At 39.5% G+C, this 27,365-nt stretch overlaps 1 protein-coding gene across 1 annotated transcript; it reads right to left on the minus strand.

Moving 5' to 3' along the window:
* Positions 1 to 209: 209 nt before the first annotated feature.
* LOC117491186 (polycomb group RING finger protein 5-B-like) lies at positions 210 to 15,596 on the minus strand (the record flags this gene model as incomplete). The annotated part of the gene is given in 10 exon segments (XM_034141049.1): positions 210 to 299; positions 1,806 to 1,826; positions 1,829 to 1,861; positions 1,864 to 1,908; positions 2,793 to 2,956; positions 5,404 to 5,463; positions 9,361 to 9,416; positions 10,743 to 10,839; positions 13,406 to 14,027; positions 15,392 to 15,596. Coding segments are annotated over 9 exon segments (681 nt in total), but the record flags the coding sequence as incomplete, so codon positions are not given.
* Positions 15,597 to 27,365: the final 11,769 nt, after the last annotated feature.

Consider the following 27,365-nt stretch of genomic DNA (forward strand, 5'->3'; position numbering starts at 1 on the left):
TGTTGCATTGTTGGAGGAGCTCAGGTCAGAAGAATTTCATTGCCATTTCTACACCGTAGCTCATGTTCATATGACAATAAAACCTTTGAATCTTGACATTTGAAAACTTCAGCTTATTCTATAAGTAAATACATAACACACACCTACAAACACACACACACATTTGTACACACATTTGTACACGCATGCACACAGGAAGTGACACTTACATTCTCTCCATGCAGCCTCCAGCGGGTCATGTAGATGAACTCCAGAGTGTGATCTCTGCCCATGATTTCTCCGTTACACAGAACGTCCAGCTGCTCACAGCCGGGGGAAAGAGATAAGAAGTTCGGATGATATCATATTTCAAAATCAGTTTTTACATTTTTTTGTGTGATTTCGGGTGCAAAATGTTCATATAGCATGTCAAAATGAAAACAATAACTATCAGGTTATATAGGTGAGGTTGTCCTAAACAAAAAGACACCAAAACATTGACATGCTAAACATTTCTTAATGGGGTTTAGTACAAATCAAAAGTATGCAAACACGGCCAAAAGTAAGTTGAAAAAACACTGAATGAATGATGAGGGAAATGGAAATGAAACAGCAGAAAATGAGAGCGAAGGGGAAGTTCTCTGGTGAGGAGTGGGAGGTTGTGATCAATATGAGAGGGAGGGACAGAGTTTCATTTGAGCTTAACAAACATCTTAACCCTGTGATGAAGCTGAGTGACAGATATAATTATACTGGAGTTTGAATGAGCATCTGCCTTCTGAGTGGTTAACGTGACTCGTGGAGAAACTCACTTTTACAGATCTTTTGAGGAAATCAACTGATCGATTAGTGGAAAAAATAATAAGTGTACATTTCCTTATCTGAGGAGGCCATATGAAACCAGTTTAGTAATAAAGTAATATGCTGTGAAGCCTATTTACTATCATATGTCAGTAGATTGTGTCGAAGAGTAAATCAATTAGCATTAGCCATGTGACTATACATCAACAGCTAACGTTCAAAAGCTAGTTTGTTAAGTAGAGAGCTAACATTAGCAAGCAGGTGTGTTTGATAGATAGCTAACGTAAGATAGATAGGTAGGTTAGGTAGGTAGGTAGGTAGGTAGGTAGGTAGTAGGTAGGTAGGTAGGTAGGTAAGGTGGTAGGTAGGCTAGGTAGGTAGGCTAGGTAGGTAGGTAGGTAGGGAGGTAGGTAGGAGGTAGGTAGGTAGGTAGGGAGGTAGGGAGGGTAGTAGAGTAGGGAGGGAGGTAGGTAGGTAGTAGGTAGGTAGGTAGGTAGGTAGGTAGGTAGGTAGTAGGTAGGTAGGGAGGTAGGTAGGGAGGGAGGGAGGGGTAGGTAGGTAGGTAGGGTAGGGTAGGTAGGTAGGTAGGTAGGTAGTAGGTAGGTAGGTAGGGTAGGTAGGTAGGTAGGTGGGTAGGTGGTAGGTAGATACTTTATTAATCCCAATGAGTTAGCTAAGTAGTACACTCACATGCACATTTTCGTAGCTCCTCATAGCAGAGCCATCTACACCAAAATACCCCGTAAGAGTTATGAAAAATGGTGTTTATATGAGAGTTTTGGGCCATTTTATTGTCATCCTGCAGTCCCTAATGAATGATGTATGCTGTAAAACCATCCCATAGTCGCCAGTGTACTTAAATGATCCCAATTAAATGTATAGTTTATAAATGCTGCTCGGTGCTACATTAGAAGCTGGAAAGGGGGCAGAGCTTCATCCGGTGATAATGGATGAAGTAAATGATTTGAAAATATATCTAAAAGTTGTGGTATCTGTTTTCTCTTCAGTTGTGTTGGGGTTCTTACCTCGTAGGAGCTGGGCAGCCTGCCAGCTTCAGACTGAGAAACTTCTTAATGGTTCCCCACTCGTGACTCTACTGGAGCAGCGGATGAATCTCTTCATCAGATCCTAATTGGACGAGAAAAGAAAATCAATTAGACACTTACTTAACAAGAGAGGCAGCTTCAAATGAAATTCTTTCCTGGAAAAGACCCAAAACTAAATGGGAAACTTTATAGGGCTTCAGAGATTTTAAGGTTAATTGATTTACCTAATGATGATTAAGGTATACATACTACAGACTTTTCGGATGTGTAATCAGGTAGGTCATTTGTTTATATATAATTTGTAAGTCAATAATATTTTTGTTTATCAATTTGATACTGCTTAAGATTGTACAGTATCATAATTATCTTGTTTCAATTAATTATCATTATTTATTTTGGTATTATTGTTTTACAACCCATCACAGCTTCCACTCCTACTGCTATTTATTTCATGTTTACTTCATTATTTGCCCCTTTTGTTTGTTTGTTTGTTTGTTTGTTCACCACAATGGAAAAAATGCTGCTCCAATAACAAGTTAAACGTCGAACTAATCTGCCGATAGAACAAGTGAACATTTGCTTGGTAAGATTTCCTAAAATAGGATGGGATATTTATTTAAATCAGATCTTGTAATGAAAATAAATATTTTTTATTTTGAACTATATTTGACCAGAATCAGGAAATGTTGTGTAACAAAGAGTCTTTTAGTAAAAACAAGACCCTATATCCCCCTGCCTTGTTCCTTCTTAAGTGATCAGGTCTTATATCAGGTGTAAAGACATATTCTGACTAGAAATTAGACAAATATACTTGGCAAGATTGACAGTTTTTGTAGTGCATGTAAAGCGGCCTTGGGTCCCTTGAAAGAAGCTATACAAATGTAATCTATTATTATTATTATTATTACACGTTCAAAATAAATCAAATCAAATACAAAACATCTAAAACAATTCAAACCAACCCACCGTGACAGTCGCCTCAGATTGTCCCGTGTTTCGCAGGCAGTCCAGACAGATGGCGATCTGAGGATCATTTCTGTGGTAATCTTCCTCATCGCCGTCATCATCTTCATCACGGCCTCCATAATCACCCACAACGTCAGGAAGTCCGAGCCTCTGACGCCTTTCTGCTTTGGGATGCAAAATGGATGAAAGCAATATTAAAAGGTTCGGAAAGTGTCTACGGCTAGAGGAATGTGAGAATCTGGGGAGGGAGATTTCCAAACATCTGGAACAAACTCCCAGAAACCTGCAGGTCCGCTGCAGCTCTGCTTTTAAATCCAGGCTGAAGACTTTTCTCTTTGACGCTGCTTTTAATTGAACTTTTCACATCTCACACTGCACTGTAACTTTTATTCATGTACCTGTTATTCATGTTTTATTATCTTTGCTTTGTAATGTTTCTAATGTCTTTGATGCTCTTAATGACTTTCATGTTTGTAAAGCACTTTGAATTGTCTTGTGTTGAAAAGTGCTCTATAAATAGACTTGCCTTGCTTTAGTTAGAGACCAACAGTGTACAGTTAGCATCAATAAACAGTGCTCTCTCAAAAAATGTCAAATATCAGCTCTAATGTTTCTCTTACTAGCATTTTAAGGCATCAAAATGTGAGCAGGAAAATTCCCTAAAGTCAGCTATCAGGGTATATGCAGGAATCCTGAAGTCAGATGTAAAACCTTTTAAGACCTTTTTTAAGACCCTTTATTCTTATCTATAAATCCCTATGGTGGCGATCAGAAGGCAGTTTCTTGTTGGGATTAAACGCTCCAATTTGAGAGGCATCTTTCCTCGCCATCGGATGGATGAAATGAAGTGTAGCTGCAGAGTTGTGAAAAGGACGAGACTGACGGATGAGTCGTATCTTCTTTCTCTCCTCTTCACTATTCCTGACTCTCATGCTTCAGATCTGTCTCTGTCTCTTCTCTCATTTCCTTCATAATAATATCTTCACGGTGTTTATCCTCGTGACTCATCGGGAGGGAGGGACGTAAATCATTCTGATGGACGCTCTGTTATTTTGACACAGAGGAGGATTTGCTTCACTACGGCGTGTTTGTACTTTCAACCAACATTCAAATTAGTGCCTTAAATACATTTCTCTAACCTCAAGTGAATGTATTTAAGCAGGGTGTATGCAGGAATCCTGAAGTCACATTTAATTCCTTTTAAGACCTTTTCTAAGACCCTTCCCATACATTTTAAGACCTCATCGCCACTTGGAGTTTTAACCGGTTACCTTGGCGACACACTTTACCTCACATTGACTATATACAGTATTGATTGTCCTTCCTCCTTATCTTCCAACCATTTGGACGCAGACTTGCATTTCCCCATAACCATGTTTAACAACCGGCGTAAACGGACCTTCGCGCGCTATCAAGCAGTGAGCGTGCGATGTCCTGTTCAGATGACGTCACATCCAACGGGATGCCATAAATAAACTACACAGAATCACATTACACACCTACGCAATGATTACATTCAGGCAGACTGTAGAATACAACCTCTTTGGACAATTTATATACTTATTGGAAACAAGCTACAAAATGTAATACCTTGGAAAATGCCCTTTAATACTTTTTAATAGCCTTCATTTTCGCTAAATTGATTTATCAATTTTTAATACTTTTGAAGACCCCGCGGACACCCTGTATGCCCCATATTTACATAAACAAGCCCACAATATGACAATTAGATTAAGATTACGATTCAACTTTACTGTCATTACAAAGGACTAAGAAACGAAATGTAGTTTACACCAGAAGTGCAAAACAGTAGTAAGTGCATAGTGATCTTTAGTATAGTATACAAATATACATCTGACAGTATTGTATACACACAGCAGTTTAGAAAATCAATACACTATAGCTATGGTATAAATAACACACAATACAGAATACATAGAAATATATTATGGACTGTTTTTTTCAGGTTTACAAAATATAAATATGAGTGTGCCATAGAAGATATCGATGATCGGACAATTTATAAATACAGATACGTTGGTTGACGTAAGTGAAAAAGTCAGTCCCTGAGCCTCCAGGGGAATGTGTGTGTGTGTGTGTGGCCTAGCATCCTTGTGGGGACCTACATCTGTTTACACAGTCACGTGTGGGGACTGGCTTCCCTTATGGGGACATAATGGAGGTCCCCATAAGGGGAATCATTAATTTTAGGGTGAAGACTTGGCAAGGGTTAGGGTTAGGCATGTGTTGGTTATAGCTAAGGTTAGGATAAGTCTCCAGGAAATGCATTTAAGTCAATGTAATGTCCCCTGAAGTGATGTATACATGGTGTGTGTGTGTGTGTGTGTGTGTGTGTGTGTGTTTAGTCAAAACGTAATAAAAAACTCCCCTAATCTATAGATTTAATGTCTGCCTCCTCTACTAATGGCAGGAAGAAGTTATAAACAGTAAATTAGAAGCTATAAAAGTACATTATAACAGTCAAATAAGTAAGAAAAAACCCTTCAGAGTATTCGTTATTTACACATACACAATCTGGCAGGATTTAAGCCAGTGGTAAAGCGACTGTATTTATCAAAACACACATCGTATAAAATCTAAATCCTCTCACCTTGGCCGTTCTCTCTGGGCTGGTTCTTCTTCCAGAACTCCAGCTCCTGCTGTTCCTCTCCTGGTTTTACATAAACAACAGGAAGTGTTAAAAAGCAGCATGGAGACACAGGGGGTGTTTCTCAATCGCGAGTAAAGCTGCTTCAGAGCCTCTATTTCAAGCATACTACGTCATCGAGTGCCGCCGAAGTACTGTTCCAATCTCCAGCATACGTGGAAATCTACCGAGCCCGGCGTACTCCGTTTGGAGAAATATCGAGGCTGCACATGAGTAGACTCCGCGGTCTTAAAATCCCCACAATGCTTTGCGCACGGACCAATTTCCCCAAATCTGTGGCGGAAGATGTAAGAGGCGGGGCCTCTCATATGACGCACACCTGCACACTTGCTAGCGTGTTCCACACTTCGTTTTCCGAATGGCAGGAAGTATTCTTGACTCACTTCTGAAGCAAGATGCTCGGCAGACATGTGCTACCAAGCAAGCGTACTCGCGATTGAGAAACACCCACAGAGAAGCATTCACACTGAATTCCTATAAAGACAGACGGGTGATTCTGATCCTTCATTGGGTATTAATCTCACAAACCATTAATCAGAAATGCTATGACGCTTATTTTTACACCACTTGGCCTCACTAAAATATACGATGTTTGCTCCGTCAGCAGCGGGAAGTTATTGAGTCATAAAACTGAAGCACCATCACAGATTAAGTTAGACATGTTGGCTTCTTGGATCAAACCCTAGGAGGAGCACGGAGAGATTGGAGGGACACTGTTTTGCTCAAAAGCTAACATTGTAGGCCATTGAATCTGATTATATTAAGTGTGAACAGGAAGTTTAAATTGTTTTAATTTGAAGCAAGATGTGTCCGAGCACAGTGTGTTTGTACAGAAGGACCTGACATTTTTTTTTTTGCCATTTCTTTACATTTTTTAACATAGCAATGAGGACACTGTTGAGACAAATTTAAAAGAAAATGTGCTGGGAGAATCTTAATGTATGAATATGTGGGATATTTAATATTGCCGCAATTCAGTGGTGCAATGATAACGTATGTTTTAAGTTAAAAGCTAACGTTGGGCTATAAAGGAACTAGAGCACGGTCACATGACTTCACGTCACCACCGCTAAGCTAAAGGTGGCTAATGTTGGGCTATAAAGGAACTACAGCACGGTCACATGACTTCACGTCACCACCGCTAAGCTAAAGGTGGCTAATGTTGGGCTATAAAGGAACTACAGCACGGTCACATGACTTCACGTCACCACCGCTAAGCTAAGGAGGCTAATGTTGGGCTATAAAGGAACTACAGCACGGTCACATGACTTCACGTCACCACCGCTAAGCTAAAGGCGGCTAATGTTGGGCTATAAAGGAACTACAGCACGGTCACATGACTTCACGTCACCACCGCTAAGCTAAAGGTGGCTAATGTTGGGCTATAAAGGAACTACAGCACGGTCACATGACTTCACGTCACCACCTGCTAAGCTAAAGGAGGCTAATGTTGGGCTATAAAAAAAACTACAGCACGGTCACATGACTTCACGTCACCACCGCTAAGCTAAAGGCGCTAATGTTGGGCTATAAAGGAACTACAGCACGGTCACATGACTTCACGTCACCACCGCTAAGCTAAAGGTGGCTAATGTTGGGCTATAAAGGAACTACAGCACGGTCACATGACTTCACGTCACCACCGGCTAAGCTAAAGGTGGCTAATGTTGGGCTATAAGGAACTACAGCACGGTCACATGACTTCACGTCACCACCGCTAAGCTAAAGGAGGCCTAATGTTGGGCTATAAAGGAACTACAGCACGGTCACATGACTTCACGTCACCACCGCTAAGCTAAAGGCAGCTAATGTGGGCTATAAAGGAACTACAGCACGGTCACATGACTTCAACGTCACCACCGCTAAGCTAAAGGTGGCTAATGTTGGGCTATAAAGGAACTACAGCACGGTCACATGACTTTCACGTCACCACCGCTAAGCTAAAGGAGGCTAATGTTGGGCTATAAAAAAACTACAAGCACGGTCACCATGACTTCACGTCACCACCGCTAAGCTAAAGGCGGCTAATGTTGGGCTATAAAGGAACTACAGCACGGTCACATGACTTCACGTCACCACCGCTAAGCTAAAGGTGGCTAATGTTGGGCTATAAAGGAACTACAGCACGGTCACATGACTTCACGTCAACCACCGCTAAGCTAAAGGTGGCTAATGTTGGGCTATAAAGGAACTACAGCACGGTCCCATGACTTCAACGTCACCACCGCTAAGCTAAAGGAGGCTAATGTTGGGCTATAAAGGAACTACAGCACGGTCACATGACTTCACGTCACCACCGCTAAGCTAAAGGCGGCTAATGTTGGGCTATAAAGGAACTACAGCACGGTCACATGACTTCACGTCACCACCGCTAAGCTAAAGGTGGCTAATGTTGGGCCTTTAAAGGAACTACAGCATGGTCACATGACTTCACGTCACCACCGTTAAGCTAAAGGAGGCTAATGTTGGGCTATAAAGGAACTACAGCACGGTCACATGACTTCACGTCACCACCGCTAAGCTAAAGGTGGCTAATGTTGGGGCTATAAAGGAACTACAGCACGGTCACATGACTTCACGTCACCACCGCTAAGCTAAAGGTGGCTAATGTTGGGCTATAAAGGAACTACAGCACGGTCACATGACTTCACGTCACCACCGCTAAGCTAAAGGAGGCTAATGTTGGGCTATAAAGGAACTACAGCACGGTCACATGACTTCACGTCACCACCGCTAAGCTAAAGGTGGCTAATGTTGGGCTATAAAGGAACTACAGCACGGTCACATGACTTCACGTCACCACCGCTAAGCTAAAGGTGGCTAATGTTTGGGCTATAAAGGAACTACAGCACGGTCACATGACTTCACGTCACCACCGCTAAGCTAAAGGAGGCTAATGTTGGGCTATAAAGGAACTACAGCATGGTCACAGGACTTCACGTCACCACCGCTAAGCTAAAGGAGGCTAATATTGGGCTATAAAGGAACTACAGCATGGTCACATGACTTCACGTCACAACCGCTAAGCTAAAGGAGGCTAATGTTGGGCTATAAAGGAACTACAGCACGGTCACATGACTTCACGTCACCACCGCTAAACTAAAGGCGGCTAATGTTGGGCTATAAAGGAACCACAGCACGGTCACATGACTTCACGTCACCACCGCTAAGCTAAAGGCGGCTAATGTTGGGCTATAAAGGAACTACAGCACGGTCACATGACTTCACGTCACCACCGCTAAACTAAAGGCGGCTAATGTTGGGCTATAAAGGAACTACAGCACGGTCACATGACTTCACGTCACCACCGCTAAGCTAAAGGTGGCTAATGTTGGGCGTGATGACGTTTAGTCGTCTCATTTAGACACTTGTTAGCAACCACTATTTTATAATCCACCAGTGGGGTATTTACTGACATATTTGATGTCGTAGAACAGAAATATCTTCAGCTTGTGTTAACCACAGACCTTTTTGTAGGAATTCAACCTCAAACACATTTATAAAAACCGCTGAGTTCCAGACCGGGGGACAGGAAGTGGTAAAATGCTGATTCATTTCAGAGTTGTAGATCTCATTCCTGCACTTATTTTCTTTGCTTTTCTTCTGACCTGTTGTAACGTTACAGGAATGCTCTCAATTAATATGATAGTGTTCTTTCATTACCCATATTTTATTTGGTTCAACTTCATATAATAAAGTGTTGGGTCACAACTAGTGCACATGTTGAAGGCCATTTGTGTGTAGTAATAACATATTGGCTAGCTTGAATATAAATGATGTGATTTTCTGTTGTTCTGTCGTTTAGTGAACTATTTTTCCAACCCCCCGTGAACAGTCGCATAATTAAACATGGACGTCAAACTGAGGAGACAGATTGATGAAACCATCTGGCAAACTCACTTTCTCTGAGTCCAGGTACCAGCTTGAAAATGATTTCCTCCAGGGTGTTGTCCAACCTGAGAGTATGGAGAGAGAGATTAAAAAATGGAGAGCAGAAGTGGGGAGGAAGAGAAGCAAAAGGGTGAAATAGTCAATATTTATAAGCTCCAAATCTATATAAGACAACACAAATAGGAACATTTAGCTCAGACTGGAAAAAAACATAATTTATGAAAAACGGACCAAATCAGGAGGTTGCCCCGAAATATTGCTGACACCTTGTTCTATAAACATATAGATTTCTTAACATTGAATATTAAACAGATATGAAACCTGTTTTATCCAAATTCAAGAATGAGTGAGGGGTGAAAGATAGTGCCAAAACACACGGCGAAAGACAAATGGCAAATCAGAATGAAACTCAAGTGAAGGATGTGGTGAATGAGAGAAGCATTAGGGGAAATACATTTGTTAGAATGATCAAATAACAGAAATACACGTCGATCAAATGAGTCACAGTCACAATGGAGGTAAATGGAAATAACATGTGGTGTACTGTAAAAGTGTAGCATTTGTACTGTAGTGAATACAATATCATCAAGGCCAAGTCCCCTAAACTATCGTGACTTGTTATCTTGATTCATTGGTTTATTATTTTCTCCCCTTAATTGTTATTATTTATGACTTTTTTGTTGTTTTTGTATTTCAATTTTTTTTTATAATTTTTGAATTATTATTTGTTATTTTGCCTGCTGTATTGAAGGTTTTGATCTTGGCAATTATCTTTGTATTGGTTTTGCACGATGACCTGTTCGTACAAAGTGTTGCATTTGTAATGTAGTGTTACTTAATACAATATCATCAAGGCCAAGTCCCCTAACCCTATCGTACCTTGATTCATTTGTTTATTCTTTTCTCCCCTTAGTTGTTATTATTTATGACTATGCAGGTTTATTTGTTGTTTTTTTATTTCTATTTGTTTCTCATGTTTGTATTATTATTATTATTATTATTATTATTATTATTATTATTATTATTATTATTATAATTATTTGTGCCTGCTGTATTGAGGGTTTTGATCTTGGCAAGGCAAGTTTATTTATCTAGCACTTTTCTACACAAGGCAATTCAAAGTGCTTTACAAACATGACAGACAATAAGAGCATAAAACACATTAGAAAACATTAGAAAGCAAAGATAATAAATCATGAATAACACAGGCACATGAATAAAAGTTACAGTGCAGTGTGAGATGTGTATAGTTCAATTAAAAGTAGCGGCAAAAATAAAGAGCACGATGAACTGTTTGTACAAAGTGTTGCATTTGTCATTTATAAGAACAGAGACTTTCTCAAAGAAGAGACAACAGTGAGAGTCAAGTCAGAGTATGAATAAAAAGTCACCTGAGCATCTCCAGTGGGTTGGTCTCATGAACCTGAATGCCACATCTAGGACAGTCGTTACTGTCCTCAAAGTGCTGCACGATGCAGCTCTTACAGACTGCAAAGGAAACAACATTAAAATATGTTAATGGGTTAAAATAAGATGCATCTTTGTCCTTGTCCGATGCGAGGGTCCAAGGACAGAGGGGGTCGTATTCATATTCTGTACAAACTGTAAAGTCCAATGAGACAAATGTAGCATTTGTGATATTGGGCTTTATAAATAAACATTGATTGATTGATCTTGTTTTAAGGATTTTAAAGAAATAAACGGGAAAAAAGTACTGAAAGGTTGGATAAACATCTGCTGGTTAGCCTGCTAGCTCGCTCATTAGGAGGTTAGCTCGCTTGCTGACAGCTAGCAGACAGTTAGCCCAGTGATTAGCCTGGAAACTGACATAGTAGTACAGTAGGTTAGCTGGCTAGGTAACAAGCTAATGATGTGTTAAGAACATGCACTGTGGGACAATTCTTAGCAAACCAGGTGACATGCAATGCATATCTTGCAGACTGCGAAGAAGAAACCAACATATGTTATTGGGGTTGAATTAGACTCTCCAATGGCGAGTTTTTGTCAAGACAGCATTTAGTTTAAAGGATTTCAAAGTTATAAAACAAAGAAAAACACTGAAAAGTTGAGAAACATGCTCATTAGCAGGCTAGCTTGATTGCAGATAGTTAGCCCAGAGATTAGCCTGGAAACTGACCTGGTTTTACAGTAGGTTCGATTTGTAACAATCTTATGATGTGTAATTATGGGGTTTGATTTAAGTGCTTGTAAGGAGCAACATTAACATGTATTACATGTTGGGGTTAAACTAGAATCTACAATGGCAATTTTTTTGTCAAGGCAGTTTGACAGCCTTATGTTTAAAGGGCCCATGTCATGCTTTTCCGGTTATTACCCGTCCCCTTGTGTGTTATGAAGGTTTTTATGCATGTAAACGGTCTGCAGAGTCAAAACCCTCAAAGTACACCCTGTAGCGAGTAAAACTCTAACACAGAAAATACCTCCCCAAAACGCCTCGTTGGAGATACGTCATTGTCCATTTGATTCTTCCATTTCGTTCCGGGTACGGCATGATGTCAAGCCGCACCCGGAACGAAATGGACCAATCCGTGGAGCCGTTACGTTACGTCCGCGGAGCCGTTACGTTAAGCCCCCGCTGATTGGTCCAAATTGACCAATCCACGGACTTCCTCACACACACACATCTGTGTGCAGGGAGCACAAGCAGCTCTGCTGATTTCTCCTCCCTGGCTGCAGGCTGATAACAGACAGTTGGGATCGCGGCGAAATTCTCTCCGCAGACCCATTCTCTCTGCAGACCCATTCTCTCTGCAGACCCATTCTCTCTGCAGACCCATTCTCTCTGCAGACCCATGCTCTCTGCAGACCCATTCTCTCAGCGTTTATCAACCTTTTTCTTACTCAATATCAAGCCACACTTATTGTTTTTACTTCGGCTGTGACTTTGTGTGTGCTCAGGATGTGTTTCGCTATGTATCGCTAACAAGGAAACAACACCTCCACGGAGCTCAGCGCGATTCACAACGTCCCGACCAATCAGAGCACACTGTGCTCACAGGGAGGGTGGGGGCTGGAGCTATTGGAGCTACAACGAGCCGTTAAAGGCAGAGAGTGAAATTCAGTGAATACACGTAGTTTACAGAGATGCTGTTTGAGAAACCAATGTGAGTTTGGAGAGATGCTGTATGAGAAACCAATGTGAGTTTGGAAAATTGCACAATATAAATCTATTCTAGTAGACCTCAACAATGGAATTATGATCAGTGGAAATGGCCATGACATGGGCCCTTTAAGGATTTCAAAGAAAAAAAGAACAAAAAACACTGAAGATTTGAGAAATGTGTGCTGGCTAGCCTGCTAGCTCGCTAATAGGTGGTTTGATCGCTTGCAGATAGTTAGCTCGCTCACTTGCACAGAAACTGACATACTGGTACAGTATATTAGTTTGCTCGCTCACTCATTTGCAGGTTAGCTTGCCTGAATGTGGTTTGTTCACTCACTTGGAAACTGACATGGTGGTACAGTAGGTTAGCTTGAAAGCTCGCTCATCATTACTGTAACTCTCTCACTACTTTTTGCACACATGTCTGCACAGCCCTCCACAAATATAATACACTGTAGTTTGCCATATACTCATTGTCCTAAATGGTTTTTGTTTTTTAGCTTTTAAGGTTATTTGTATAGTTACATTTTGTGTAAATACTTGTCTTTAGCATCCTTTTTTAATGCTAAATTGTTTCTTAAAAATACTTATTTTTTATTATCCTAATATATTTCTTTTTTTTAATCTACTTTGCAACTTCTTTTTCTAGATTGCTAATGTTTGCACCACCAGATAGTGAACAAATTCCATGTATGTGTAAGCGTACCTGGCGATAAACTGGATTCTGATTCTTCTGATTCGGATTAGCAGGTTAGCTTGTATGCAGAGATGTTGCTCACTCACTCACTGAACTATCCTGATAAACTTGAATAGGTTTGCCAAAAGCTTCAGATACAGTTGATTGATGGTTTCTGGTAAGATCTCCGTGCATTAAAGAGTTTGATATCTTTTAACTGACAAACATTTCACAGGTCTGTCTGTTTTACTCACAGGTGTGCAGGCACTCGGTGACCGTGGTGGGTTTGATCAGGTAACCTCGACACAGGTAACAGGTCATGAAATGGTTGAAGTCTTTCACCAAGTGCTTCCTTCCTGTAGCAGCCATGTTTGTAGTTTTGAGCAGAAATGGAAGATATTACAGGCTTGTTTCAGGTGTAAAGGGTTTGAATCCAGGCTGGCTAATGTTAGTCCAGGCTAGTGCATACAGATGATCACCATCCAAAATCTATGATAGATCCTATTGTGTGAAATCCTGCTCCATGCTTGACTCAATTTCTAATTAGTAATCAGTTTTGCTTTAAAAAAAAAAAACACCCAGATCTTATTCCATCTTCACCAACCATGTGAGTCCCATTGAAATACGGAAAAAGACGCCGTTTTGCAATCCAGTTTCAAACTATATTCCCAGAGTTCCCGGACAGTTTGATGTCTCGCTTCCCTCCCTGTCCGAGCCAAAGGGACATTTTTAATCCACGAGTGGTCAAAGGTCAGCTGACGAAGTTGGGGCAAGAGACTTCTGGGTAGTCGTCCTTATTTTCCCCGTCTCTTCATCCATCGTTGTGATGCTGCTGTTGTTGATCACTTGTTTGATGAACTTTTAACCAAAAGTTACCTGAAGAGAAAATAGCAAAAAAACAGGGATCGTGATTTGTGCAGAGAACAGATATTTAAAAAAGTGATAGGAATGGAAAGATATATTCATGATGAGATAAACACAAGTCATACAATTGGTTTAAGGAGGCCCTATTTCAAAAGCAGAATAGGGCCTCTTTAATTGTAGGTTAAAGTGTGTAATATTTATTTTTATGAATGTGACATTTTCCCATAAATACAATTCATTGTATAACAAATCTGTATCCATCCCATGACATTGAAAGCATAACATACATTATTTGCTGCATTTATTTTATTTGTAAGTAATAATGAGACCATTCCAGACACACAGGTATTGTGATATGTGTAGAGAACAGATATTAAAAATACATACTGACGTTAAATAGTTTTAAAATAATAATTGGACCATTCTAGAATACACAAAGTGATCAGATAAATGACAACGACTTTCTTCTTGTAAATTACTTCTATACGTTTTGGAAATGACGTCGCACGAAGTGCACGTTGGTGTTGTGCATGTCAGGTGTGTGAGCACATGCAGCTTACTCACTGCAGAGTTCACACACACACACACACACACACACACACACACACACACACACACACACACACACACAGGAAACAGTGTGTGGGTTACTTCCTCACACACTCCTGCTTCTCTTCTTTTTGCTAGAAAAATCTCAAGTGCGCAGCTCAGAAATCCCTCTCAGTGTCCATCAACAAGACACACACACACACACACACACACACACACACACACACACACACACACACACACACACACACACACACACACACACACACACACACACACACACACACACACACACACACACACACACACACACACACACACACACACACACACACATTTATTCGCACGGCGCGGATCTGCTTATCTCATCGTGAAGGCGCGTCACGCACTACGTCACCTGTGTCACAACAACATCAATGGACGCCACAGTGACACACGCTGATATATAATATACGTACACACACACACGTCGCAGCTGTATCTACACACACACACACGCACATACACACGAACACGAACACACACACATGCATCGACATTAAAAGTTGCAGAGCTGCATGGCACGGCCTCCTAAAAACGCGAACGGGAAGCGCAGCCCACGCGTAAATGCATGTGTGTGTCGGTGTGTGCGTAAATGTATGTATGTGTGCGTAAATGCATATGTGTGTGTGCGTAAATGTATGTGTGTGTGCACGGCGACGCACATCCACGATATGGAGTGAAAGAGGGGGAGGAGCTCCGGAAAAGCAGCGTCAAAGTTTGTCTGTAAACGCACCGCAGCCGCCGGATGAATCCTCTCAGAAAGACCCAGAAATAAAACACTTCACCTCGGCACACTTTCTCCTCTCTGAACCCCCGGAGTTATGGATGCCTGGGCCGGGCAGGGGGCTCCTTCATGGCGGGTCCTCCGGTTCAGTCTGGTCCGATGAGAGGAGCAGGAAACACGGAACTGGTCGCGCGGAGATCTGCCCCAGTCCGCCCAGCAGCAGCAGCGCGCGGCGGTGGGCGTGGAGCAACGAGCAGCAGCAGGGAAACTGAAAGCGTTGTGTAACTCAGTGACTATTGGCCTACAACACACACATTATCATCCACACACACACACACACACACACAATATCATACACACACACATTATCATATATACACACACACACACACACACACACACACACACACACACACAATATCGTACACACACATTATCATACACACACGCACAGAGGATGGAGTGCAAACAAGAGTTTAATTTCAGAATATTGTATGATAAAATACAGTGCATTAAGTTATAAACTGCATATCAACAAATTGTGTCAAGTATTGTTCTTTTTTGACATATTTGTACTTTGAGCATTTCCATTTAATGCTACTTTTTAATAATATACTATAAAATATACTTTTTACTCCACTACATGTATAGTTTATTTTATTTTGTTTATTATTGTATTTATTTATTCTTAAAGGTGGGGTAGGTAGGCTAATTGACTTCAGAAACACTTTTTGTTATATTCCATGGAATGCTCTTAACATCCCGATAGCAATGAATATATTAAGTGCTTTGACAATAAATATATACAAACATTTCATCTGTGGAAGCCTTGGCGCTGTAAAAAGCACGACCAATTATTTTAGCCGGCCGGCTAAAATGATTGGATGGCCTACCTGCCTGTCAGCCTTCCATCTGTGCACAAACTTATCTCGTGCCCTCATTGGTCATGTGCGCTTTCCTGTGTGTTGGAGGAGGGGCTCTGGAAGGAAGTCTGAAGGAAAGGGCAGATTTTCTTCGGCTGCGTACTTTCAAATTCTAGCGCACTCGAGCTGGTTTCTCCATTCTTACCTACCCTACCTTTAACTTTCATAGTTACTTTGTACATACTGTATAAAAAGAGATATGCTAATATGGTATAATGCAGTATTACTAGTCTTCGGGTGTTTCTCAATCTCGAGTAAAGCTGCTTCAGAGCCACTATTTCAAGCATACTACGTCATCGAGTGCCGCCGAAGTACTGTTCCAATCTCTAGTATACTTGGAAATCTACCGAGCCCGGCGTACTCCGTTTGGAGAAATATCGAGGCTGCACATGAGTAGACTCCGCGGTCTTAAAATCCCCACAATGCTTTGCGCACGGACCAATTTCCAAAATCTGTGGCGAAAGATGTAAGGCGGGGCCTCTCATATGACGCACACCTGCACACTTGCTAGCCTGTTCCACACTTTGTTTTCCGAATGCCAGGAAGTATTCTTGACTCACTTCTGAAGCAAGATGCTCGGCAGACATGTGCTACCAAGCAAGCGTACTCGCGATTGAGAAACACCCTCTTTCTTCTGTTCCCTTTAGTGTTTACTTCCTGTCTGTCTTCTTCTGCTGTTCCCTTTAGTGTTTACTTCCTGTCTTTTAACCCCTTCCTTCTCTTGTTCTCTTTTTCTTTGAAGGATAGCGTCCACAGCAATTATGCCATCGCAAGATGGTCAAAAATGTGCTAACTAGCTTGTTAGATAGATAGCAAACGTAAGCTATGTTAGCTTACTAGTTAGCTAGTTCAACTGATAGCTAATGTTTGCTAGTTAATGGGCTGATATCCGTCAAAACGGACGGTTTCAAGTTGTTATTTTTTAACACTGAAGGTTCCTGGGTCCCTCCTGCTCCCTCCTGCATGACATCTTTAATATTCCATTCCTCACATACTGTATATATAATATATCCTTTCCTGCTTTAGATTTTGTTACTGTGAATTTGTAATTCAACATGTATATCTTCATGCTATTTTATTTCTATTGAGATGTTTACATTTTGGAATGTATATTTCTTTTAATTTGTAACGCCTTGTCTTTTATGCTGCAACGCAAACGTTTCCCAAATTGGAATCAATAAAGTACTTCTTAATTTATATTTAGTGAATACAAACATGGTATAGGGCGGCTGTGGCTCAGTGGTTAGTGTGCTGGACTTTGAATCAGGGGATAGCATGTTCGAGTCCCACTGCAGTCATTACATTGCATTACATGTCACTTGTTAGATGCTTTTATCCAAAGCGACTTCCATACTCAATCCTGTGGACAATCCCCACAGGAGCAATTTGGGGTGAAGTGTCTCAGGGACACAACGAGATGCTGACTGCAGTGGGGTTTGAACCTGTGACCCCCTGATCCCAACACCAACGCACAACACACTGCGCCACACGCCTCCGTCAGCATGTCGTCGTGTCCCACACCTCCTCATCAACATGTATATTTCCTACTTTTCTACTTTGCTTCTGCAACGCAAACATGTCCAAAATTGGGATCAATGAAGTACTTCAAATATGTTTATTAATGTGTCATTCTTTTAAACAAGACATACCTTACACAAACTTACAACAACAAATAATAATAATAATAATATGAAAAACAGAGGCAAAGACAAGACATCATTTCAAAAATTGAAATATATAGTGCAAATAAAAGACATGAAATAAAATAAAACAATTGGGCAGGCGCAACATCCTAAAAAGTGGACATAGTCACAGCAGTTTAAGAAGTACCTTACTTTTCCTTTCAACCATATTGCTCTCATGGATTCCCATTGCTTTTTCTAAGCCTGTTTGACACACTAACCTTCCCTAACAGTTGAGCAAACGGGCCCCAAACCCTATCAAAGGTTTCATTTTTCCTTTTCAGAATAAAGTACTTCATTTATCTTATCACATTATAGAGATGCTTGCTTTTCGTTTGGTTCGTTAAAGCACACGAGGGGCCTTTGGAGGGGAATGAGACCCTCGGAGAGACTTCGCCCTGTGGGATATGACCTCTTGTTTCTGGAAAGGGGAATGTATCACCATGGCAACACTGGTCCCAGTCACACAGGGGGAAAGTGCCTGGGATTTCATTGAAGAAAATGTAATGTCGTCAAACCTACTCACTCTAAGCAAAACATAATCATCTTTTATTAAACCTACCTTTCTGAGGAACTGTCTTTTCTATGGATTATGTTTGTTTTTGTTGAATCATAAGTACTTTTTCCTATTTTATTAGGTATCTTTGAATCATGTCCGATCTCTAACCAGATAAAAGCATCAAACCTACACATTTTAGGCAAAAGATAGTCATTTTTTGTTAAACTTCCCCAGGTGTTGTTGCCTAAAGTGTTACTTTTTTTGTTTCAATTTACAACATTAAGTGCTCATATGTTTGAGACCGGAATTAAAGGCAGTTTATTTGCAGTGGAAAGTAATTTCGTACGAGACAAGGGTTGCACACACTCTCTCCCTAAGACACACACACACACACACATGCATGCACGCACGCACACACACACACAGCTATACAAATAATTCATACATATATATTTAGCTCTGTATCTATGTAGACTGTTACACAATAGATGCAGTGTGACGCTGTGCGATTTAAATAAACTGATACCAATACAAACGTGTGAAACTGCTGTTGCCATGTCGAAGAAATCATCCTGCAGTAAGTGGACAGCTGAGTGTCACACACACACACACACACACACACACACACACACACACACACACACACACTTGTCTTTGTGAATATATAAAATTCGTTTTTTTCTTTGCAGCTTCTTATTTATTTACAGAAGATTGATTGAAGCCTTATAGACATTCTTTGGCATCTTCCTTACTTCTTACTTAAATGTTTTGTTGTGCCCTCTGTGTCATGGTTGACAGAACTTTGAAGAATGAGGGAAAACGCCTCTGGATACACCTGCTATTTGATATTAATATGTATATAGGTTCATGCTACCTCGATCAAACTTTCACACTATCATAGTGACATCCCAGGTATATATTTCCAGCTTTGAAAATGTCCAAAATGTTCATATAGTATGTCAACTATCAGGTTATATAGGTGAGGTTGCCCTCAAGAAAAAGACACCAAAACATTGACATGCTTAACATTTCTTAACGAGGTTTAGTACAAATCAAAAGTATGCGAACACGGCCAAATTATCCCCAGACTCTAAAGGGTTAATGATGAAAATCTGTAATAACAGACAGCGGTGGGAAGTAGTGAAGTACAAATACTTCCTTACTGTACTTGAGTACATGTTTCTGGTATCAGTACTTTACTCCACTTCTTACTTTTCTGACGACTTTTTACTTTAACTTCTTACATTTAGAACCCAAATACCTGTACTTTCTACTTTTTACATTTAGAACACAAATACCTGTACTTTCTACTTTTTACCTTTAGAACACAAATACCTGTACTTTCTACTTCTTACATGTTGAACCCAAATACCTGTACTTTCTACTTTTTACATTTAGAACACAAATACCTGTACTTTCTACTTCTTACATGTTGAACACAAATACCTGTACTTTCTACTTCTTACATGTTGAACACAAATACCTGTACTTTCTACTTCTTACATGTTGAACACAAATACCTGTACTTTCTACTTCTTACATTTAGAACACACATACCTGTACTTTCTACTTCTTACATTTAGAACACAAATACCTGTACTTTCTACTTCTTACATGTTGAACACAAATACCTGTACTTTCTACTTCTTACATTTAGAACACACATACCTGTACTTTCTACTTCTTACATGTTGAACACAAATACCTGTACTTTCTACTTCTCACACTTTGAACCCAAATACCTGTAGTTTCTACTTCTTACACTTTGAACACAAATACCTGTACTTTCTACTTCTTACATGTTGAACACAAATACCTGTACTTTCTACTTCTTACATGTTGAACACAAATACCTGTACTTTCTACTTCTTACATGTTGAACACAATACCTGTACTTTCTACTTCTTACATGTTGAACCCAAATACCTGTACTTTCTACTTCTTACATGTTGAACACAAATACCTGTACTTTCTACTTCTTACATTTTGAACACTAATACCTGTACTTTCTACTTCTTACATGTTGAACACAAATACCTGTACTTTCTACTTCTTACATGTTGAACCCAAATACCTGTACTTTCTACTTCTTACATGTTGAACACAAATACCTGTACTTTCTACTTCTTACATGTTGAACACAAATACCTGTACTTTCTACTTCTTACATGTTGAACACAAATACCTGTACTTTCTACTTCTTACATGTTGAACACAAATACCTGTACTTTCTACTTCTTACATGTTGAACACAAATACCTGTACTTTCTACTTCTTACATGTTGAACACAAATACCTGTACTTTCTACTTCTTACATGTTGAACACAAATACCTGTACTTTCTACTTCTTACATGTTGAACACAAATACCTGTAGTTTCTACTTCTTACACTTTGAACACAAATACCTGTACTTTCTACTTCTTACATGTTGAACACAAATACCTGTACTTTCTACTTCTTACATGTTGAACACAAATACCTGTACTTTCTACTTCTTACATGTTGAACACAAATACCTGTACTTTCTACTTCTTACATGTTGAACACAAATACCTGTACTTTCTACTTCTTACATGTTGAACACAAATACCTGTACTTTTCTACTTCTTACATGTTGAACACAAATACCTGTACTTTCTACTTCTTACATGTTGAACACAAATACCTGTACTTCTACTTCTTACATGTTGAACACAAATACCTGTACTTTCTACTTCTTACATGTTGAACACAAATACCTGTACTTTCTACTTCTTACATTTGAACACAAATACCTGTTACTTTCTACTTCTTACATGTTGAACACAAATACCTGTACTTTCTACTTCTCACACTTTGAACCAAATACCTGTAGTTTCTACTTCTTACAGCTTTGAACACAAATACCTGTACTTTCTACTTCTTACATGTTGAACACAAATACCTGTACTTTCTACTTCTTACATGTTGAACACAAATACCTGTACTTTCTACTTCTTACATGTTGAACACAAATACCTGTACTTTCTACTTCTTACATGTTGAACACAAATACCTGTACTTTCTACTTCTTACATGTTGAACCCAAATACCTGTACTTTCTACTTCTTACATGTTGAACCCAAATACCTGTACTTTCTACTTCTTACATGTTGAACACAAATACCTGTACTTTCTACTTCTCACATTTTCCAAACAGGCTGGTTCCTTTAGTTTGAATGTGTGTTTGGTGGCGTGATCATTATTATTTAGAGTCATTGCGTGCCTATTGATTTGAACACGATCCGTGTATCCATCATTTCCTGGTCTTCTCTAAAGAAGAGGGACCAATGAAAACGTTGTCATGTTGCCGTTGTTCAGCATGGAAACATTCATTAGCTAACAATGACATTATTGTTCTATTAATATAAAGGGAGGTCAGGTACTCTTTAAAACAGCTGCTAGTTATGGGTACTTTTTACTGAAGTACATTTCAAAGCCCTCTTTACTTTGACTTGAGGAAAGAAGTTAGTCAGTCAGTCAGTACTTCTACTTTCACCAGAGTATTTTTAAACACGAGTATCTGTACTTCTACTTGAGTAAAGGATGTGTGTATTTCTGTAAGTATGTGAGATGCAAACAGATGATTGATTGAAGCATTAAAGACATTCTTTTCTTTTGCAATCCTCCTCATCTCAGAGTCAAAGGATGTAAATCTGAGTCTAAGAGGAGAAACATCTGTCTTCTTCGTGCCCTACATGTTTCTCCTGGCAGCCATTGCTCCATATCCTCACTCTGCAGGAATGTGGATCAACTTCTGAACCCCCCAATTACTGACCAACACTTTATGAATTCCCCCTTCCTCTGTTCCTCTCAAGTCTCCCTAAACTCTGTCTGTATTCCCGTTTCCTCTGCCGTCTTTTCCTCATATGTTTTATTTCATTCGACTTCCTCGCCTCCTCTCAGTTCCTGCAGGTTCCCGACCGACCGACTGACTCATCCTCCGTCTGCATTTCACTTTCAATGACTCATATTTCTCCGTGCACATTCAGAGAAACACTTATATATTTACCAGCAATGCCATGGATGAGTATTCACTGGTTACAACAAGATCATTTTACAGAAGAGCTGCAGGCCCTAATATAATATGAGTCAAATAAACATCTTGTACTGTAACTCATGTACTTGGTTTCTGTATTTGACTCGGTGTAAGAGTTTTATGATTGTTATCCATGGCACTTGTGTTTGCTTTACCGCGGTGTCTTTCTACAGTTGGCTTCATCATTCATTTCAATCTGCACCAAAGTGTCATCATTTGTCACAAGGGGAAATTGGGTTTTGTGGAAATTGCTCCATTTAAAATAAAAGAATATAAATACAAAAAAGAGTAAAAATATGTCAAGTAAGAATGTGCAATAAAAAATGTATTTAAAATAATGATTTAAAATGAATAAATTAACATTTGCAATAAAAAAATATAAAATTAAATAGAAATATTGAAAGAAAACGTTGAATAAAATCATGAATAAAAAAGGTAGAAAGAACATCCATCCATCCATCTTCTCCCGCTTCTCCGCGGTCGGGTCGTGGAGGTAGCAGTTCCAGCAGAGAGCCCCAAGCGTTCCTTTCCCCTCATCAACCAGCTCTGACTGGGGGATCCCAAGGCGCTCCCAGGCCAGTGAAGAGATATAATCCCTCCACCTGGTCCTAGGTCTACCCCTCGGTCTCTTCCCAGCTGGACGTGCCTGGAACACCTCCCTAGGGAGGCGCCCAGGTGGCATCCTTACTAGGTGCCCGAACCACCTCAACTGGCTCCTTTCCACGCGAAGGAGGAGCGGTTCAACTCCGAGTCCCTCCCGGATGACTGAACTTCTCACCTTATCCCTAAGGGAGACGCCAGCCACCCTTCGGAGAAAACCCATCTCGGCCGCTTGTATCCGCGATCTGGTTCTTTCGGTAATGACCCATCCTTCATGACCAGAGGTGAGGGTAGGAAGGAGAATGGCCCGGTAGACAGAGAGCTTTGCCTTCTGGCTCAGATCTCTTTTCGTCACAACGGTAAAGCGACTGCAGTACCGCTCCGATTCTCCGATTCTCCGGCCCATCTCACGCTCCATTGTTCCCTCACTCGAGAACAAGACCCCGAGATACTTGAACTCCTTCCCTTGGGGTAAGGACTCATTCCCTACTTGGAGTGGACACAGAAAGAACATAAAATGCAATAAAAATATTAAGAAATTAAATAAAAATACTTGTATAAACATCAGAATAAAATGTCAATAATAATCTAAATATATATAACAATATATAAGTCAAATATTCAATAAAAATAAAACTGAATCCAAATATTTATATAAAGTTCGAGTAGAAATATGCACATAATAGTAAATACATAACATGTATATTACACTACAGTGCTGAACTAATGTTAATAAGATATGAATTATTAGTGCTGCCATTTCATTGTTGTCTTATTTGGTCACTTTGACACAAAACATGCAAAATCCAGTCTAAAAGTCTCTGAACAAATGACCCTGTAAGTCGCTCCTCGTGCCCCTCAGAGTAACTGCAGCCCCTTATAATTAACCGTTTGTTATTTTAATATCACCAAATGTTGGGGTTAAGTGCCGAGCCCTGAAGAAAGGCAGCTGAACAGCAGCTGAGTCAGAAAATACAAACTGGTGTTACAGTATATTCTGGGAGTGATGGAGGTCCCTGAACTCTGCTGAGAGAGGACGGATCACACGTTTGGATATAAGATAATCAACTAAATGTTACGTTTGTAAGAAGAAATGTCAATCTCTAAAGTTAAAGGCACTTATTCTTCAGTGATAAAACCTTAGTTCACTTTCTAGAAGTCTTCGCAAGTATTCCCGGTGTCGGCAAACGTAAAAACGATAACGATATTACGGAGTCACTTTTCCAATTTTATGAACCTCCGCGGCAGTTTAGTTTAAATTACGTTTCCTATTTTATTTCTTTGATTAGAAGTTACAAGTAGGATTGATATTTCTTCTTACAAACGTTACATTTCAGGCGAGTCCAACACATCTGTTTTTTATTTTGCTAGAAAACACCCAAATGCTCTTGAGTCACTTTCGAAGACATTATCGATAGATAACTAAAAAGTACCATTCACTCACAGAAATATTTGGCCCTAATAATTTATGTATTTCAATTGCATATAAAATGTCCATCCATTTGGATTACTTAGTTCTTACACAAATTGACTAATAAACTCTATGCATTGCAAATACATAATAACTACTGTAGGTCTACAACCTTATTATCAATACATCCAATGTGTTTCAAATACATGAGGACCAGGCTTATGTATTCCATATAAATAAAGCCTATGCATTTTAAATTCATAAGATCCAGGTTTAAAGGGGACCTATCATGCAAAATGCACTTTTTGATGTCTTTTATACATAACTATGTGTCCCCGGTGTGTCAGGGAACTCACGCAGCGTCAGAAAATAAAACCCTTTCTCTTTTCCTCCGTACCCACATCTTTTAAAAACGGGGGTATAACGAGCGGATACGGATTTGCTGCCGATATTACGTAATTTCGGATGGTGGACCCACAGAGAGTTGCTATCAGAAACAATGCCTGACGTGTTTTGGACGTAATATGGTCTGTGTTTACATTAGCAAGCCTCGCTAATACTCAGAGCTAACCTGTACTGGAGAGCATATGTGTTTAAAAAGCAGGAAATAAAAAAAGAACTCACCTTGTGGTAAACCTGAGAGAGAAAAAGCATTTGAGCTCCATACTGTTTCAGAAATAATCCTTGATGTGGTTTAGAACAGGATGGCGTTTTATCACAGCAGAATTTAACTTTATCTCCGGAGAATTCTGATCAGGCATTAGCTCCGCCTCCTCTTTTTTTTTTGTTCAAGCTAAGGACCCAGAATCAGCGTTTCTCTAACAGCTGGAATAGAGGGGTATGAGCAGTTTGAGGCATGGCTGCAACGGGTGAACTGTTTGGTATTTTGAGCAAAACACATCATAGACATGCTTTTATATTTTTGTATATATCTGAGACCTATAATATATGCCTTAAAATAGCATGATAGGTGCACTTTAAATAAATATAGCTGATTTGGTGCATTCATTTAATAATGCATAAAATGTATACATTATTTTTGTAATAATCTACTTTTCTACACATTCCCCACACTAACAGCACTAACAAAACATTAGTCAGGCCACCTTGCTTCACATTTTAATGCATCAAGAAATCACAGTACACACCCACAAAAAGTGGAGTACATGTTACTTTAACCTATAAACACATTTTATGAACAAATAGCAGGTTTACCCAGAGGCGTTTTTCCCTCATTCTGTCACAGAGGGCACAAAATAACATTTAAGTAAGAAGTAAGGAATATTTTAAATGCCAAAGTATATCTATGAGGCTTCAATCAATCTACAATCAGTCATAGTAACTCCACTCCAATGTATACATGTTATGCATTATTAAAGTAATGCACATATACATACACCTGGATCTTATGAATTTAAAATGCATAGGCTTTATTTATATTGAATACATAAGCCTGGTTCTCATGTATTTTAAACACATTGGATGTATTGAGGTTGTAGACAAAGTTATTATTTGCAATGCATAGAGTTTATTAGTCAATTTATGTAAGGACTAAGTAATCCAAATGGATGGACATTTTATATGCAATTGAAATACATAAATTCTCTATATTAGGGCCAAATATTTCTGTGAGTGAATGGTACTTTTTATAGTTGTCTATCGATAATGTCTCCGAAAGTGACTCAAGAGCATTTAGGGTGTTTGCTAGCAATATAAAAAACAGATGTGTTGGACTCGCCTAAAATGTAACGTTTGTAAGAAGACATATCAATCCTACTTGTAACTTCTAATGAAAGAAATAAAATAGAAAACGTAACTTTAACTAAACTGCTGCTGGGGAACCAGAAAGTGAATCTTATGCAGGTACATTAAATAATGTCCAGGCAAGAATATCATGTTCGTTCCTTTATTTTGCGCATCACTCTCACTCCTCATTGGTAATGTTTAGATGGATTTAGGAACTTCCCCTCGATTCTATTGGCTCTAACGGTTCAAAAGAGGTGTCAATCATCAAAATCGACCAATGGGTTCCAGAGATATGGAAAATGCACCCAAATGACCCGAGAAGTGTTTTCTTTTTTGCTAAACCTCTCTAAAAAGGTCAAATGTCACTTGTTTTGCATCAATCTTGATACAGGGTACTTATTATATGTTATAGTTTGGATTCCTAAAGCTTTTAGTCTCCCATCATTCAAGGGTGGTTTTTACTATAAGTAATGTAACGTAACGTAACGTATCTCTGCATGTTTTTGAAGCTAGGCTAAATGAAATGCTCGTTGATACTATGGGTACTTGTAAATGTCTATAACTATGTAAATGTATCCTGTAAATATAATGTATGATGTCCTTTATTGTTTTATGTTGGAACCTATATGCTGCAGGTCTCCCTTGAAAAAGAGATCTATGATCTGGTTAAATAAAGGTTTGAAATGAAATGAAATGAATGGGTTTATTTTGTACGGACACTATAATTTACATTTTTTTACTATGTTCAATCTGAATTTACTTTAAAATAAAAACATCTATATTGATTCTGACTGTTCTACATCCAACTCACAGGTTTATCATTGCTTTGAGAACAAAGATTATTAATTTACCCTTTTTAGAAGTGAAGATATAGTCATTTGTTCTGGGAATGTCATTTTCGAGCCTGAGGCCTGAAAAACAGGCTCAGGGCTAAACAGGTTAAGGCATACATAAACAAGGTTTCCTGTTGTATTTCTCCTGGTAAAAAACACATCTGGTGCAAATCCCACCTCCACCTGTGTCCAATATATACAATTACACCAGGTAGCTCCAACACTACTCTCAAATTAAAGGTATCTGTCTATCGATAATGCGTCTGACTCAAGAGCACCGTT

This window comes from Trematomus bernacchii, unplaced genomic scaffold, assembly GCF_902827165.1.
Source record: "Trematomus bernacchii unplaced genomic scaffold, fTreBer1.1, whole genome shotgun sequence".
NCBI lineage: Eukaryota > Metazoa > Chordata > Actinopteri > Perciformes > Nototheniidae > Trematomus > Trematomus bernacchii.